Source organism: Zootoca vivipara, chromosome 10 (assembly GCF_965207765.1).
Source record: "Zootoca vivipara chromosome 10, rZooViv2.hap1.1, whole genome shotgun sequence".
Classification (NCBI taxonomy): Eukaryota; Metazoa; Chordata; class Lepidosauria; order Squamata; family Lacertidae; genus Zootoca; species Zootoca vivipara.
Window position 1 is genome coordinate 35,901,634 of NC_142593.1, and position 14,280 is coordinate 35,915,913.

Below are 14,280 nucleotides of genomic sequence, written 5' to 3' on the forward strand. Positions count from 1 at the left end.
GTGGGGATTCGAACCGCCGACCTTCTGATCAGCAAGCCCTAGGCTCTGTGGTTTCACCCACAGCGCCTATTACATTTCCCTAAAGGAGTGCAGGGTGGCAGTGTTTTCCCATCCATTGAATCCCCCACAACAGCTGAAACAGGGATGGGGAACCTGTAATTAACAATCTCTGAAGGACGGCAACTTCATCTACCAGTCATGCTACACCTTGGAAGGCCATAAGACCCCCCAACCCCATCCTTGTGAGCAGAGGTGCAGGTATGCAAGTACAACATTTAATCCATCCTAAATTGTACCTCCCTGACATTAACTCATTTTAAAAATATGCATAAATCATTTACTACTATAAAAAGAGTCAGAAAGCTAAGTACTGTATCTAATTTAAGAGCATAAAGCTGTGTGCAATGCTATCCAAGGAGCACAGGGAACATAGGGAAAAATAAATGTATTACCGGTATATATGCTTTTGAAAAACCAGGCATCTAATCATGGGATTATTATTTTTTTAAAAAAATTGGTACAATATAGAATCAACATATTGTCACATCCTGAATTTCAGCATTATTCTTTTGCCAATGTGAGGCTGACTGGTTGCTCTGGGAATGCAGAGTTATGTATTTGGAATGGAATTAAACAGCAAGCATTGAATATAATCGTTTAGGCAGCAAGCATTTCTCCTCCCACCCACTCAATGCTGTTCTGGGGGTCTTCCTGATGTTCCAGAGCCAATTGAGGCGGCGGGTAGCAGGGAACAGCCTTGTTGCACTAGCTTCTCCTGCTAGCACAACCATTGCTATTTAATATTGAACGTACCCAAGAGCAGACTTTGGAATCTTGTTCCCCATCCACTCACCCTGTAAGTCCCCTAAGAAACAGCATCGACGTGGTGATACACACCTGTAAAAAATATTTGATGAAACACAGCACCTAGATATTGTACTGAACAAGGAACAATGTTTAATGAGCGAGAGACATTCTCAGTGAGCCCAGGGTCTTCTGGACACCATCGGCACCATTTGGGGCAACTTATATAAGCACAGAAAAACATAATAAGAAAACCAATGTTATAAACTGCTTTGTGAACTTCAGATGAAGGGCAGTATAGAAATGTAATAAATAAATTCATTGACCACTTAATGAAAGCTGAATTGGTATAGCAGCTTTAAACGAACTGATAAAAAATGGTCCAAAATGGATTACTAGGTATCAGGACATTCCAACCTGCAAAACGTCTAAAAGTGGATTTGTTATGCCAGGGTAAGAGCATTTTCACCTACTTCATTTGCTCAAACCTAAATTTCCAGCATGAGTCCCATCAAATACATACAGTCTGGAGGAGACGTTAAAGGTAAAAAAAAAACATTGCAATTTTAAACAAAGGATACTTTATTGGTCAGCCAAACAATTACATCTATAATACTTTTTCAATATTCCTAGAAAACCCAACAAAATGATTTAAAAACCATACACAATGCTTGTTTTACACTTAACATTTCTCTCAAACAACTAAAAAACTCACAAATCCATATTGTCTTAAAACTGCTACAAGTTACATGACTCAAACGGTAACCTCTTTGAGCTATAATTCTGAACTCCCTCCTTCCCAAAATTGAAAAAAGAACAAGATTGTATAAAAAAAACTTATTGAAAACATTTAAAAAACTCATTATGAATTATGTTCTATTCTTAATTCATTCCTTAAAACTGACATGAAAAAACATTGCAGATAAAAAATATATAAAAGGAACACTTAGAGAGTTAGGATATTAAAAGTCGGTGGTGCATTTGGAGAGAGCATGGGCTGCTTTATTGATCCCCTTGGTTACAACTCCACCAGGAAGTTTTGTGCAAGCCTTGTTGAAATGAATGGGTACAGACTGGAATCTGAGCTCCTGCACAACTGCCATTCATGTCAACAGCTTGTACAAGAGATCTTCCCAACAGATTGTGCCCCACACTTTCTTTGCTTTCAAACACTGCCAAGAAACATTTAATAGTTTATTTCACACACAGGAAAATAAAACAGAAGGTTTATTGTGGACATTTAATGGATTTTCCTCTACCTTTTCACAATATTCTTAATTTCTGTAGGAGAATTCTTTGGCAAAAGCAGGTGGTCTGAGTGCTGCCATAGCCCAAACTAAACAGTTCTTTAAAGTGGGCATTTCAATGCTAGAAAGATTTCAAATTTGACAATGTACAGTTTTTGCAAATCTTGTTTAAATGACTTGTAAATTATGACAGTTATCAACACTGATTTTAAAGGGAAAGTAATTGAATAGGACTTAAGAGAATTCAGGAGATATATATATATATATAACATTTTTTCTCAGTTACAATTTCGTGATAAAGCACTTAGTAGCACAAATAGATGCTGGTTAGGGAGAGCTGCATTGTTAGCCACGGTTATTAGTAAGGTCAGTGGATTTAAGGCCTTTAAAAGACACGTGGAAAAACAAATAACCCAACATCGCACAATAAAAGGGTTGTAAACAATTGGATATAATTATGTCCCCTTTAGACTCATCTTTATGCATGAAGCATTCTTATTTTGAGTGCTGTTCTTCAGATTATAAAGTACAAAGACACATTAAGTAAGGAAAGGAGTCAGTAGTGTAAGAAATTCAGTACATTTTAAAATAGTCCCTGGGGTTCCCTTTCGCAGGGTCATATTTGAGCACCAGCATTTTACATCTCTTTACCATTTGCAGTTTACACCTGTCTTTGCTATCGTTTCATTAAAGGATTCATTTCTCTCTCTCTGCAAACTTCAGAATATAGAGGCTAGTGAAGTCTCCAAGGAATTATTCTAACAAGTCCTGGAGATGGTAAAGGTCACTTTTAAACAGTAGCACCATTTCCTCTTCCTGAGCTTATCCCAGCTGCCTTTTTAAGCACACTCAAAAGGCAAGACACTATCGTGTCTAATAAGCCTTAAAGCTCCTCCATTGTGTGTACCACTCTCAAAGGTTTGAGAGAATGAAAGCCCCATAAATTTTCAAGAACATTTAATATAAAGAGACTGCTGACATCTAGGGGTTCACAGTGGTCCAATATCCAGAACTTAATTAAAGTAGCATCAATTAGAAAAGGCCTGCTTGATACAGCAAATGCTGTTCTGTTTGATTAGAGAAAAACAAATTCTCAAGTAACCTGAGGAAACAAGGAGACTGGTGTTCCAAAGCAGGTTATCACTCTCTTTAAACCAAGGGTTGCTACCCTTTGGCCCTCCAGAATTTGCAAGACCACAACTCCAATCATCCCTGCCTGTGGGCCAGGCCAGCTGGTCCTCATGGGAGGGAGAGTCCAACAGGTTAGCCACCCTAGTTTTAAACACAGTAGCTGAATTCATTACACTAAAACCAGGTGCCTCAAAGATCTGGCTGGCGAAAACAAAGCTTCCCCCGATTGGATCAATTGAGCCAATTTCTCATATTAAGCTGCTTTAGGATTTTGCTGGTGCTTTCTGCTTCAGAATGCTCAATCAACAAAGCTCTGGTAATGTGCAGCTCCTCTATATATGCATGCCAACCAACCCTATAGAATTCACTAAGCCCTGCATATACTAGTATGGGGGGATATGTAACTAACTAAGCAAGATAAAACAGGAAATGTGACCAAACCTTGGAATTGAAGTTCAAGGAGTCTTCATTACTCTGAAAAGCAGCACTCCTCTGTCAATGACAGATGGCTGCCATCTCCAATTATCAGGAAATATTAAATGAAAGCAGCTGTTGCAGTTAATACAATAGCCAAAGCATTAGAGCATTTCTTAGGTGGGCCACAACTAATGCACCTTTTGTTTTAACAATTGAACTACATTGATTTGCTTTTTAAAACAAAACAACTTACTGGAACATGGCAGTTGAGATACCACAGTTAGCAGAATGATACTACTTAAATTACTGCCATTAATTTTCATCGGAGACACTGGCATGCATCAACATTAAAATGAATCTAAAAAGCAATATGCTAATATGTGAAGCATGCATGCCCTTTCGTTTCATGATTAAATTAGTACACAGCGCAATTTGAGGCATGGTAACTCAGAATCTAGTCCTGTTTTATTATATGGCTCTTCCAGGTAAGTGTGTATAGGATTGCAGGCTTTGTGCACTAAATAGTTATGACCCAATAGTTTTCTCTTGCAACATAACTCCACTCAGATATAAGGGCTTGCAAAAAGTTAGTTCTGATCCTGGTATTGAAAGACTCACTAAGCCGACTTTGGTATGCATGGGAAATAGAAGTTAGGCCGCTGATATTACAATGAATTAAATTTGCTTTGTCTCATTGTAATCCTCTACCCATAAATGATATAATCACATCAAAATGTATTTAGGGATGAAATCTGTGATAAAAAAGTGATGTGATATAGAAACTGCTGTAAATAAATTCTGAACATTCCCAATTATTTTTCAGGGTATGGCTACTTTACAATATAAGTATTTACCTGATTTCTTAAAGTCTATTAGATCACAGTTTTAAATAAGTTTACACGTTGTAGACTCTTAACAACCCCTGCAAAAAAGGGCAACTCTCCAGACTTACTAGGCTAGCTATAGGCAGATTTGTATTTTGTTGCTCACTGCTTCTGCTCTGAATATTTTATTAGATGCACACACTCCCAGAGCGACTCATAATTGCACCAACCTTTACAGTGTCTTGCATCCCATTCAGGTTTTCAGATTCTACATCATGTCACCCAGTGATTCATAAAGGTGCCTTTCATTAATAGCATAAATAAATATTCCTATACCCACAAATCCTTTTCACCCACAATCTACATTTCCAATAATTTACTATGAGCGTCTAATACAGAAAAAGAAACCCTCGAGCTGATGTCGTTCCTACCCATGACAACATCTTCCTCCCAGTCAAGTTTTAAGTTCCATTTTGTAATTTTATCTACGGGTTTGGTTTCTTTGTCAACAAAAAAGTGAGGATCAATGTCTGCAAGGACTGTAACATGTCAGCATCAGTCTTATCAATCATTATGTTTAAGAGAATCCATAACTTCCAGACTGAGATGCCACTTTTGACTAAACTTGTTCCTCCAGGCTCTCTTAATTCACATAATGTAAATAAGTTTTCAAAACCAGACTCTAAATGTGTGATTTCATAAGAGTTAATGTAGTATCCTAAACATCAAGGTTAGGATAGCTAGTACATAAATTTATTTTGCCATTCCCTAAGCTGATGGACTTTGTACCAGAAACAGCTTCACACTGAGAATCCTCTAGTTGGGCAGCAGAAAGGAGCCAGAAGAGTCCAAATGTAGAGGAGGACACACACCCAACACGAAGCCAACTTAATCCAGAATATTGACCAGGTTCCAGCGAAGAATTTTTCAATTGCAGCACTTTCATAACTAGAAAGATAAAAATAAGAGATGGGTGTAAATGGGTTGGCCAACCCATTTGTTGATATTATAAAAGGCTGATAAGGCAGGTCTTCATTTTGTGGAAGCCATGCTGAGAAAAGTAAGGTCCAATTTCAATAAAGAATCTCATCTTCGGCATGGTTCATTTCATTATTCTTTGTTTAATCATTCTAGCTACAGTGCAACCCTATGCATATTTACTCAGCAATATTCTGAATTCAATGGGGCTTACTTCAGGAAAGGGTTGTTAGATTGCACTCTTACTCATGCTTAATACCAATTTAACAGGGCCAGAAATCTCCTGCCCCTGAATATATTTCTAATCTGTATCACATTGGCTAATCTTCAGTCTTCTGGAAATGAAACTTGATGTTAATAAGTTACATATTTTTGTTAGAAGTTCAACAGTTTCATTCACGTGCTGCAGTGCTTTGACATGTTCAAATGTGTAACAGCCAGATGTAGCAGCGAAGGGTGTAGCACCGAGGCTTATTACAAGCGGTGGGCTCTCGTGAAGGAAGCATAGCTGCCAAGTTATCCCTTTTTTTAAGGGATTTTCCCTTATGCTGAATAGGCTTCCTCGCGAGAAAAGGGAAAACTTGGCAGCTATGGAAGGAAGACAGACAACTGATAGAATCAACCAGTCGTGGGACGAGAGCCCCGAGCTCTCTCGTGACCACATATTTATTAGGTATAGAAAATGCATATGCACAAGCCCTAAACCAATCATCACAGCACACCTATCTAGCATTATCCAATAATATCAGCAGAACACACATGCCCATTTATGCTCAGACCTATTGTTCTCCATAGCATGCTTTTCCCTCATGGGTAACTTGTGCTCCTGAGGAATGAATAACTAATGATGGATGTGGAGATGTTCCCCATGGCTGGCGTGGCCTCTGAGGAATGGATAACTTGTGATGTATGGGAGATGTTGCCCATGGCTGGCTTGGCCTCTGAGGATCATCTATCTTGCGTGGTATGTGGAGAAGTGCAGACTCTACATCTCTTGCTCGTTCTGCCTAGCCGATGTTGCCATGGTGCCCGCATACCACTTGAGAGAGGAGCGCGGAAACACAACTTGATGCCTTTGGGATGTGGCTGCATTATTCCCACACAAATGTAAGCTAAGTTTATCACCATCCAAATCAAGACAAGCTAACTTCACCAAGAATGGGATATTAAATACACATAACACAAAACAATAGTTATAATTTATATACTGTAGTACAATTCAAGTGCTGCATATATATTACTCAATTACATATTAATCTTCACAACAGCCTTGTAAGACAGGCCAGCCCCATACTGCAGGGAAGCAGAGAGGTGAGACTAAGACAAAGTAGGTTTGTGGGTAAGCTGAGGTTTAACCAGGAATATTCTGTCTAGCACCAAGCCACTATGGTAGCATACCCACTCAGTGCTATAACCCTTTACTCCAAGAATTTGACTTACTGAAACCAGTGGGTGACCGTCATCATCACATAGAGAGAAGCCAGGAAGAACACAAAGTGGAAATAAGCATAGCTGTATACAGTCCCTTTCTTTTCATCATAAATTACTCTCTGGCCACTCTTTCTGCCAACAGGCTCTTCAACATCTGCTGTGAAACCAAACACATAAGAAAAATGTTAAGATTTGGTTCAGGCCTAAATCTTCAACACCACTCACTTACTTTGAAAAGCAAGCAGAACGCCATTTTAGGAAGAGCACTCATCTTTTAGGTCATACAAAAACACCAGCTTTCCATAGGCACTTATTATAGTCTTTGGGAAATTAATTATACAGTATTTAAGATGGAGTTTCCAAAGGAAGACACTGGCCTTGTTATTCTGGGCCAAGAAGAATTAAGGTACTAAATGTAACCAAGGAAAAAATTTGCATTTTAATTTAAGAAATGTTCTGACCAAGGATGTTTGTTTGGCTCCTTCCTGATATGAAAAGATATAAAACTAAAGATGTTTCTATTATGGCAGGGCTTTAGGTTCAAATGAACTCAAAGGTGTGAGTTTATTACTGTTGACTCAGTTTTCCTGTCTGAGAGTAATTGGTGTGTTTTGTCTGCTTTGTCTTCTGCAATATTTATTGTTGTACAATGTAACTGAAGACTACATTGGCTTGTACCCAACAGTGTCAATCAGCTACTGGTAAAACTCCCATTAGTGGATGTGAGGGACAGGGGATACCGGGAGGTCCCTCCCATCTTAAGTACCAGCTCATCGCCAAGCGCTGGGGAAAGCAGGGAGAGTTCCGCCTCAAGCGGAGACTCAGGAAGTGGTGACCGAGGCTCAGGCAAGGTAGCGGAGCCACTGCCCAAGGTGGGACAGGAAGGGGGGAGCAAGGGGGGAAGGCCGATCCCGCCGACCCCGGAGTTACGCAAGAAGCGTCGTGGGAGGAGATTAGGTCTTCCCAAACTTCTTTGCTGGAAGAAAACGCGCCAACCTCCATTCGGAGGTACTGACACCTGACTGACAACATGTATATAGATCGCTCCGAGCACTGTAAATAATCAGCACTTAATAAAAGCCTAAAAGGACTATGCTGTGAGGAGTCGTTACTCTAGAGTAGCCGCATCTGCATCTCTGACAGTGGATTTTTCAAAGCAACTTGCAGTTGTGTGACATGCACTTCTTATGGAGGTAAAAGCTCTCTACTGAAGGTGGAATGTAGGAACTTCAAACTTCTGGGCAGGTGAAGTAAGCACAACCCAGGCTGAGGAGGAGACATGAGGTGTGGGGGGAGGAAAAATAAAAGGGAACTAACTCTATAGCTTGATGTGAAGGCTAGGTAGGCACACTGCTATCAGGCTGGAGATCAAATGATTTTGAGGTAATGTCATATTCTGAGAATAATGGAGATCTGCATTTGTAAGCAGAGGGAACTAGGATCCAAGGGAGGCTTCCACTAGAATGGGGAAGCCTTTGCCAGTTTGATTGGGGGGGCTACAATAACTGAACCTGGGACCTTTTGCATGCAAAAGCTATGCTCTGTCACTGAGCCTTTCTCTGCTTGAAGCATTTATTTGTCAATTTTATGGTGACAAGAGCTCCAAGTGCCTGGCACTCAGTTCATCTTCCCAGGTTCAGCACAGCATCTTAAGTTACTGTTCATATTGGGGAACAGATTTCAGAGAAGAGAATGCATGCAAACAGCACAGTTAATGAATAGAATATGTGTGAAATACAGTTTTTGCCAGAAAAAAAATATTTCAGATCTGTGGCCCAATATGAGTAAGGCCCTACCCTGCCAGCAAAACCTGCAACTTTTTCAAGTGCAATCCCTTTGGAAAATGACGCTGTTCACACAATTTTGTACTCTAGTACCTGGACTTCTGGAAACCATTGCCTGGAGCTGTAGGGAGAGGGGCTTGTTGCTACTTGAGTGCCTATCGGGGACTCTCAAAGCTATGAGTCACAGCCCACAAAAGCAACCTTTTCTTACAAACTTACATGCTCCTCAGAAATGCAAGGTTGGGAATTTCCCAAACAATTAAATTACTGCAGCTGTCATGAAACTTTACGCAATCATATACTATATATAATTCCCCATTCAGGAGAGCTTGCGCACTATGAATATTGCAGAACACAAAAAGTGAAGCTTGCAACAAAACTGGATGGGGCAGCTGTAATTTGCTTCCTCTTCCTACTCTCTGGCATGAATCACTGGGAGATAGAACTATTTGGGAGTAGAGCAAGCAGCATTAGAATGAGTATGCTTTGAACAGAACAAGTCAAAACAGGAGTTGGATCTCTTCCTATTGCTTCTAAGGGGGAATGCACTACACCAACACATAAGCAAGAAAAGAACTACTGTATGCCATTTTCCATCCACAGATGTTCTCTCTTTGAAAAGCAGTGCCTGTAATTATCCCTGTGGTCGTAACTGTTATTTTAAGTTGCACGACTCTCTTCCCTGTAGTTATACATATCTACTTTCCCCACACACCACAGTGAAATCTAAAAAGTAAAATAAAAATAACCCACACTTTGAGAAGATGGAATACATTTCGATAGAAAGTGTCCCATATTATCTATGCGTCTTTGGCTTTACAAGTGTTTGCCATGCGTTTAAGGTCTCTCACAGTGTCGCCCTATGCCAACATTTGGAGTATACGCTCAGCCTTTAGCTCTGAGCAGAACATGTCACACAGCTATTTGTATCGCTGGCATTCTTGGGTTTACTGGGCAAATCGCACACAGCCTCTCTCTTCCTGTTCCAAGGATCATTTGGCTGTTGCCGTTTACTAAGTGCAGAAAGTTCTCAGAATGCATCAGGGAAAAGACTCTGACTACCTCTGACTGAACTGTCTCTATGCATCAAAGAGGAGTGGAGAAATGGATCTGCTTTCCTATCTATTCTTGCATCCCTCACCTCACAAGAGAAGGCATGTGCTAGTTAGGAAGAAAAGTCCATTCCAATGTAAAAAAAAAAAGTACACAAAAAGGTAAGAAGTGAGTGGGGTGGGTTTTGGATCAGGTTAGCCATATTGATTCGTATGCTGTTGGTGGATTTTTGCCAACATTATCTTGTTGGGCTGTGTATGTGATAAAGGGGAGCCATACCGGGGTGAAGTCGGCTTCTTCGATTTGTTCCCGTGTCAGTTTCAGAAACAAAGACCATTACAGCCAACCATGAATGAACAATCATACCCTAGGCCAGGCATAGGCAACCTTGGCTCTCCAGATGTTTTGGAACTACAACTCCCATGATCCCTGACTACTGGCCCTGTTAGCTAGGGATCATGGGAGTTGTAGTTCCAAAACATCTGGAGAGCCAAGGTTGCCTATGCCTGCCCTAGGCCAACCCCAACCTCTATCACCACCAAAGGAACACAAGGAAACAACAAAGAACCTGCACAAACAACGCTGACAAACCCTCCCCCCACATATATTAAGTAAAATAATAATAATAATAATAATAATAATAAATATATTATTTATACCCCGCCCATCTGGCCGGGTTCCCCCAGCCACTCTAGGTGGCTTCCAACAAAACACCAAAATACAGAAATCCATCAGACATTAAAAGCTTCCCTGAACAGGGCTGCCTTGAGATGCCTTCTAAAGGTCTGGTAGTTGTTGTTCTCTTTGACCTCTAGTGGGAGGGCATTCCACAGGGTGGGTGCCACTACCGAGAAATAGAAACATCGTCACCTGACCCCCCCATTTCCCCCCCTCTACTTCTATTCCCCTCTTTCTTCCCAATGTCTCAACAAATGGAACCAATTTGTAAAAATGTTACGAAGAGACATTGCATATATTTCTGTAAATCAAGAAAATCTTAAATAATAATAATAAAGGTAAGATGTGGTCTACAAACACAAGCAGCCATTCCCTTTTTCAAGGCAGCATGTATCACTATGGAAGTAGAATTGCGTGAAAGAATGAATTCCTACCATCTTCATCAGGAGTACAGCAGAAACAGCAGCGAGCCACCTATACCATAAACACAGAAAACAAGAGAAGGCTACATTTAACAGGACAGAAACAATTAAACATGCAGAAACATGAGGAGCTTCCAATCAAAATAACAAAATAAATAAATTTAGACTTCTTGATATTTAGCAAGACTTCAGTAATGATGATGGCAGGAAACCAAGAATTCATATATAAAAAGAATTACACATACAAATGTTATGATAAATGCACAGATTTTTAAAGCAACACAGTATAACGAAATAGTTAAAAAGTGAGAAAGTATTTTGGATTTCTCCTGAGATTGGGTAAAAGAGGTATACACCGAGAAACACAATTATTTAATAATGCAAAAAGCACCACATTGTGATATTATAAACAAATTATTATTTTTCCAGGCAACATAGGAATGTTGCTTTATTTGCCATTAACCTACATAAAAAATATTTTCCTTTGACCACATGGTTGAATGCTTAAGTCTGACACAGACACAGGCAAAATACTTTCAACTAATGCTATTGAGGTAGGAATTCAGTTCTGTGCATTTCTTCCATAACTGTTTGAGTTTAAAATTTAAAACACTTTTGGTAATTGCTCTAGTTTTTGCCTTCCAGTTGTCTAAGACGGCAACATACATGGTTACATTTTATCAGACATTCAAGCCTTGCAAATTCTTGAGAGATCCAATTAGCAATGTTGCCATGCATGCCAAGAGCTCTCCATAATGTGGGTAACAGTCTATAGTTTAGATGCAAGAAAGGCTTCCTATTTAACAGATGCAGCTGAAGAATTATGTTTACATTTCTAATCAGGAGACAAAAGCCCTTCTGTCATGGGGAAGAATGAAGCGCACAATAAGTTGCCTGCTGCTACCCTTTTCTTTATGTTACTATGCAATGGTTCTTGTAGCATTCTTTAAGAGCAAATGATCTAAAAGTAATTCTATTATGCTCCACTTTAGTACAGCGGTTCAGAGCTCTCTCATGCAGCTTGGACTCTCGTCCCGGACAGAATCCATCTGTGTTGTCTCTCACTCAGCAAAAGGAGAATCAACACACTTAAGAGCGCTCTCTGACAGCGCTGCTTGCAAGTGACAGGCATGCTAAATCACATGGCCAACATTTCAGGCTGCTGCTAGTCCAAATGAACTAGCTAGAACAAAACTGGCAGCATAGCGATAGCAAGAACTAGGCCAGCTACATTTTTGCCAAAGCCCCACACTAGGAGCTGTCATTTCTTTGAAGTACTGTACTGTACTTTGGCTGCTATCTGAAACTATTCTAACTTTAAATGCTTTCAGAACTTATATTAGCACAACAAACCTGAGATTTTTGCACTAAATGTTTAATATGGATCAGAGGGAGTTGGTCACTCCAAACATATTTGATTTACACTGGGAACATCTGACATGCTGAACTGGTTCACAAGTCACATTAAACCAGAGTTTATTTTAAAGCAAACCTCGGCTTTCCAATCACGGCTTGTTTGAGGGAAACAAACCTAAGTGCTAGTTCACATGTAACCAGCCTCCCCAGTGCAGGAAAGAGTTAGTAGGGGAGGAGTAACTCGGGAACATTTGAGCAATGTGCACCAGCACACTACTTGTGTTAAAAACTGTGGTATAATGTGACGTGTGGACCAGCTACTGTATAGACTTGACATTGCCACAATGAACACTGGACCAGTTTTGTCACTTCAGATTATTCCATTTTTAAAAATACATTAATTGCTGCTCCACAGGTGGGTCCAGTGCAACATGTAATGCATCAAGTTTCTGTAGACAGATCCTGCTGTAAAACAATTTTCACTCATTCCCCCTACCACACTACTCTGTGTGTGTATGGGGCAGCAAGGACTAGGCAGCTCCCATACTTTGAAGCACACAGGATTCCCCCCCCCTCTCATTGTTTATACCAGGCATCCCCAAACTGCGGCCCTCCAGATGTTTTGGCCTACAGCTCCCATGATCCCTAGCTAACAGGACCAGTGGTCAGGGATGATGGGAATTGTAGTCCAAAACATCTGGAGGGCCGAAGTTTGGGGGTGCCTGGTTTATACTTTCTGAAGGTATGTTTATTTGCCAGATAAGCCTCAGCTGTTTGAACTGCACAACAAACTTTTTAAAAAGAAGGTGCAATTACAACAATGCAAATATGCAATTTTGTGTGTAGATGACTCTCCTTAAGCCTGTGCATAACCACTTGAATTCAGGTTCCTGCCTCCAACCAGAGATCAGCACTGTCTGAACATATTTTCAGCTAAGTACCGGAAACTCCTAGAAACTTACACAACTGGTTATACACTGGCATAAGAACTAAACACAAAATCCGGTCAAACCACATGACTGACATTTGCATACATGTGTTACCACTGTAATGTGGAAGTTTGGCTATGCAGAAGGTTTTTCTTTAGTGGGAGGGATATCACACCACCAAGGTAGCAGTTCTAAAGGTAAGAACAGTAAGTTTGAGCAAGTGAGAGTTTCCCAGTGAGATCCAGGCAAAGTAAACCTGGGAGCTTTTAGCCACATCAGAGAACTTGGGGAGCAGGTTGTAACTGCTTCATGGGGACTTCATGGATACTAGGAGCTTGATATCAGTGACATGAGGAGAAAGCTCAAGTACCAAAGCTTGAAAACATCTGCAGTACAAAGACAGGTATAGTCTGCAGTTTCTTCAGTGTGACTGCTACAGAGAACTGAACCACCACAATACCAACATTCGATCGTGCTCTACAATGATATTGAAACAGCCCTGAGTTTTTGCACAGAACAAGAATATGTTATGCTTTTGTACCTAGTATCTTGTAAATGCTAATGAGGAAACTGCAAATGTGTGTGTATGTGGAGCATATGAAACTTTCTATGAGAGAGTGCGTGGACTTGGCAGAAAGAGACATATTGCAGAACAAAGAAATTTTTTGACTCACTTCAGTTTCCGGTGTGGCATATATTCCTCTCAGGGCTTCAGAGCTTGCACGCGTTGTTGAGGTCAAGCTAGACACAAACAGGAAAGCAGAAATTAATCAGTGGGAATGTGTCATTCTTAGAAGCAGCCTTGCTGAAGAGACATCTTTTCTAACAACAATAGGTTGAATAATTTCTGGAAGGCACTAGTCCCAAATGAATTAAGTGGAACAGAGGAGGCCTGATAGCTCCAAAAGGATTGTTTAATAGAAGTTGACCCTTTGGGGAAGACAGACTCCTGCTGCAACCAGAAACCTCTGCAGAAATGGTGTTTCCTAATAGTTTGCCAGACATTAGAGAAAACAAGGAACACACTGGCAAACAGACCCTTGCAGTCTAATGTATTTTAATATTTGTTGGAAGCCACCCAGAGTGGCTGGGGAGGCCCAGCCAGATGGGCGGGGTACAAACAAACAACAGCAACAACAACGACAATAATATATTTATTATTATTATTTTCACCCAATGCTTTGCCTCCTGATAGCTCTGCATTGCTCCAGGTGGTCTAACCCCAA

General features: G+C 40.4%; 1 protein-coding gene across 2 annotated transcripts in view; it reads right to left on the reverse strand.

Moving 5' to 3' along the window:
- Positions 1 to 1,368: 1,368 nt before the first annotated feature.
- Positions 1,369 to 14,280, reverse strand: part of SERINC5 (serine incorporator 5) — a 43,950-nt gene continuing 31,038 nt past the window's right edge. Inside the window, exons 9-12 of one of the 2 annotated variants that reach the window (XM_035099792.3) lie at positions 13,729 to 13,795; positions 10,782 to 10,821; positions 6,842 to 6,986; positions 1,369 to 5,371 (exon numbers count right to left, since the gene is read on the reverse strand). In XM_035099792.3, the coding sequence (XP_034955683.1) occupies positions 5,224 to 5,371; positions 6,842 to 6,986; positions 10,782 to 10,821; positions 13,729 to 13,795 (400 nt within the window). In that variant the 3' untranslated portion in view covers positions 1,369 to 5,223. Of the gene's footprint in view, positions 5,372 to 6,841; positions 6,990 to 10,781; positions 10,822 to 13,728; positions 13,796 to 14,280 lie in introns of both variants that reach the window. The other variant, XM_035099791.3, reaches the window with a different exon arrangement.